Here is a 2,528-nt window from a genome sequence, read left to right as displayed (position 1 = left end):
AGACCACAGCCAGTTGGTGGCAGAGCTAAGGCCAGACCCTAGTGTATCAGCTCCTAAGTGTGTCGGAAGCTTACTCTGTACTGGCGTTAAACTTCCTGGATGCTGATCTCTGAGTCCCTGATACTGCACCCCACCCCTGAAGTGTCCCCGCCCCCAGCTAGGCCCACCTCCCCCTCCACCCCCATGGTTAGAGGCCTCCCCTGCAGCCTTGAAAGGCAACAGGCCTCAGGCACATTCTTCTCCCCAATAAGGGAGTCCACCCATCTCCCAGCTGGAGCTGTGGGCAGCACTGGCCAGGGGGGCTGTCCCCCCTCCCCATCTGCAGGAAGGATCTGGGCATCCTTCCTCCAGCCTAAGCCTCGCCCGGCCCCCAGGAGTGTCCCAAGTCATCCTAGGGTCAGTGTGGGAGGGGAAGAGGTGCCTGTAGGAGAGACGCCGCCGAGTGGGGATGCCGGAGTGTAGGAGATCCAGGAGGGGATGGAGAGGTGGAGTGGGGGTTGAGTATAGGAAAGGTGGGAGGCTAGGGAGGTGTAGAGGAGAGGATTATGAGAGTTGGACCCCCACTATCGCCTGTCTTTTCTCTTTCCCCACATGGCCATCACCCCCTCCCCAACCTGCCAGACGTGGCTGGACCCCGACCCTGCCAACGCTCCCTGTCGGTGCTCAGCCCCCACCAGCCAGCCCAGAACCGAGGTACTACTTATTCTCACACTGCCTAGGACCTGGGCAGACCCTGTCCCACCCAGTCGCTGACAGCCCTCCTGTTCCTTCTAGAGTCCACCCCCCTTGCCAGCAGACCTTCCTCGTTCCAGCGGGCTGGCTCTGTGCGGGACCGTGTCCACAAGTTCACATCAGATTCTCCTATGGCTGCTAGGCTCCAGGATGGCACACCCCGGGCTGCCCTAAGTCCCCTGACCCCCGCAAGGCTCGTGGGCCCCTCCCTCACCAGTACCACCCCTGCCTCCTCCTCCAGCGGCTCCTCCTCTCGGGGCCGCAGTGATACCTCCTCCCGGTTCAGCAAGGAGCAACAAGGAGTAGCCCAGCCCCTGGCCCAGCTTCGAAGCTGCTCCCAGGAGGAGGGCCCCAGGGGGCGGGGCTTGGCTCCCAGGCCCCTTGAAAACGGAGCAGGGGGGCCTGTGGCACGTTCAGAGGAGCCTGGTGCCCCATTGCCCGTGGCCGTCAGCACTGCCGAGCCAGGGGGCAGTATGAAGACTACATTCACCATCGAGATCAAGGACGGCCGTGGCCAGGCCTCCACAGGCCGGGTGCTGCTGCCCACAGGCAACCAGAGGGCAGGTAGGCCCCCCAACTGCCTCCCCAGTGGGGATGAGTGCCTGCAACCGCACTTCTGCATACAGGACAGGTGCTGCGGCCAGAGCTCAGGGTGTCTCCAAAGGGTGTGCTGGGAGCGAGGGCACTATCAACCTTGTCTGGCACTGCCCTCACTCCACCTAATCCTCCTGACAGCTGCCTTTCTCCCCACTCAGAACTGACACTGGGGCTGCGGGCGCCCCCGACCCTACTCAGCACCAGTAGTGGGGGCAAGAGCACCATCACTCGTGTCAACAGCCCTGGGACCCTGGCTCGGCTGGGCAGTGTCACTCATGTCACCAGCTTCAGCCATGCCCCCCCCAGTAGCCGAGGAGGCTGCAGCGTCAAGGTGAGCCCCTCCTCACCCCACCAGTCTCACCATCCGTCAGCCTCACATACACTGCCTCAGGGTGTGGGGTTAGTAGGGTTCCTCTGCTCCTCCCCTACTGAACACACAGAGAAACCGAGGCCCAGAGAGGGAAGGTGGCTGCTCATAGACCACAGCCAGTTGGTGGCAGAGCTAAGGCCAGACCCTAGTGTATCAGCTCCTAAGTGTGTTGGAAGCTTACTCTGTACTGGCGTTAAACTTCCTGGATGCTGATCTCTGATCCTTAGTCCGAAATTGGTTGGTTCATTCCTGGTGAATAGATGGGGAAACTGAGGCTCAGAGGGTGGTGAGGGCTTGCTCCCCTCTTCCTGTGGCAGCCCCAGTGCCCCTGCGCCCACCCACACTGGACATCAGCCCTGAGGTATAGAGCAGCTCATCTGCTCATCCAAGATCAGCCTGGCCCATTAGGAGATTGGAGATTAGTGATTAACATCTGCGTCAACCCCCCTGTGGGGGTTGGGCAGAAGCTGGGACAGACAGGCAGGGGGGCGCCAATCAGGTGAGGCAGCAGCCTAGCAGGTGCCTTGGGAACTGAATACGCAGCACGCTTCCATTATTAATTCCCAAGCCCAGGATCCACTAGCTGGGAGCTCAGTCGGGGAAGGGATCCCCAAGCGGGCCACCCGGCTGCCCAGGTAATGCCCTCTGTGCTGAACCAGGGACTGAACAGGACTTTGGCTGAGGTGAGATGGCTAGGGCCAGCTTTGGGCCTTCTCATGGGAGACAGGGAGAGAGTGAGGGAAATAAAGCACCCTTCCTTTCCAAAAAAGCAGGATCCAGCTGCCTTCTGACAAGGGATTGTGTAGGGTGGAGTGGGGGGACCAGCTGA

General features: G+C 61.1%; 1 protein-coding gene across 4 annotated transcripts in view; it reads left to right on the top strand.

Annotated features, from left to right (window-relative positions):
- Positions 1-2,528, top strand: part of SMTN (smoothelin) — a 24,830-nt gene that overhangs the window by 9,192 nt on the left and 13,110 nt on the right. For all 4 annotated transcript variants that reach the window (XM_011979043.1, XM_011979042.1, XM_011979044.1 and 1 more), the window contains exons 9-11: positions 622-693; positions 775-1,296; positions 1,488-1,660. In XM_011979043.1, the coding sequence (XP_011834433.1) occupies positions 622-693; positions 775-1,296; positions 1,488-1,660 (767 nt within the window). The remainder of the gene's footprint in view (positions 1-621; positions 694-774; positions 1,297-1,487; positions 1,661-2,528) is intronic.

Source organism: Mandrillus leucophaeus, unplaced genomic scaffold, assembly GCF_000951045.1.
Source record: "Mandrillus leucophaeus isolate KB7577 unplaced genomic scaffold, Mleu.le_1.0 Scaffold2, whole genome shotgun sequence".
Taxonomy (NCBI): domain Eukaryota; kingdom Metazoa; phylum Chordata; class Mammalia; order Primates; family Cercopithecidae; genus Mandrillus; species Mandrillus leucophaeus.
This window is presented reverse-complemented; position numbering and strand designations above follow the sequence as displayed.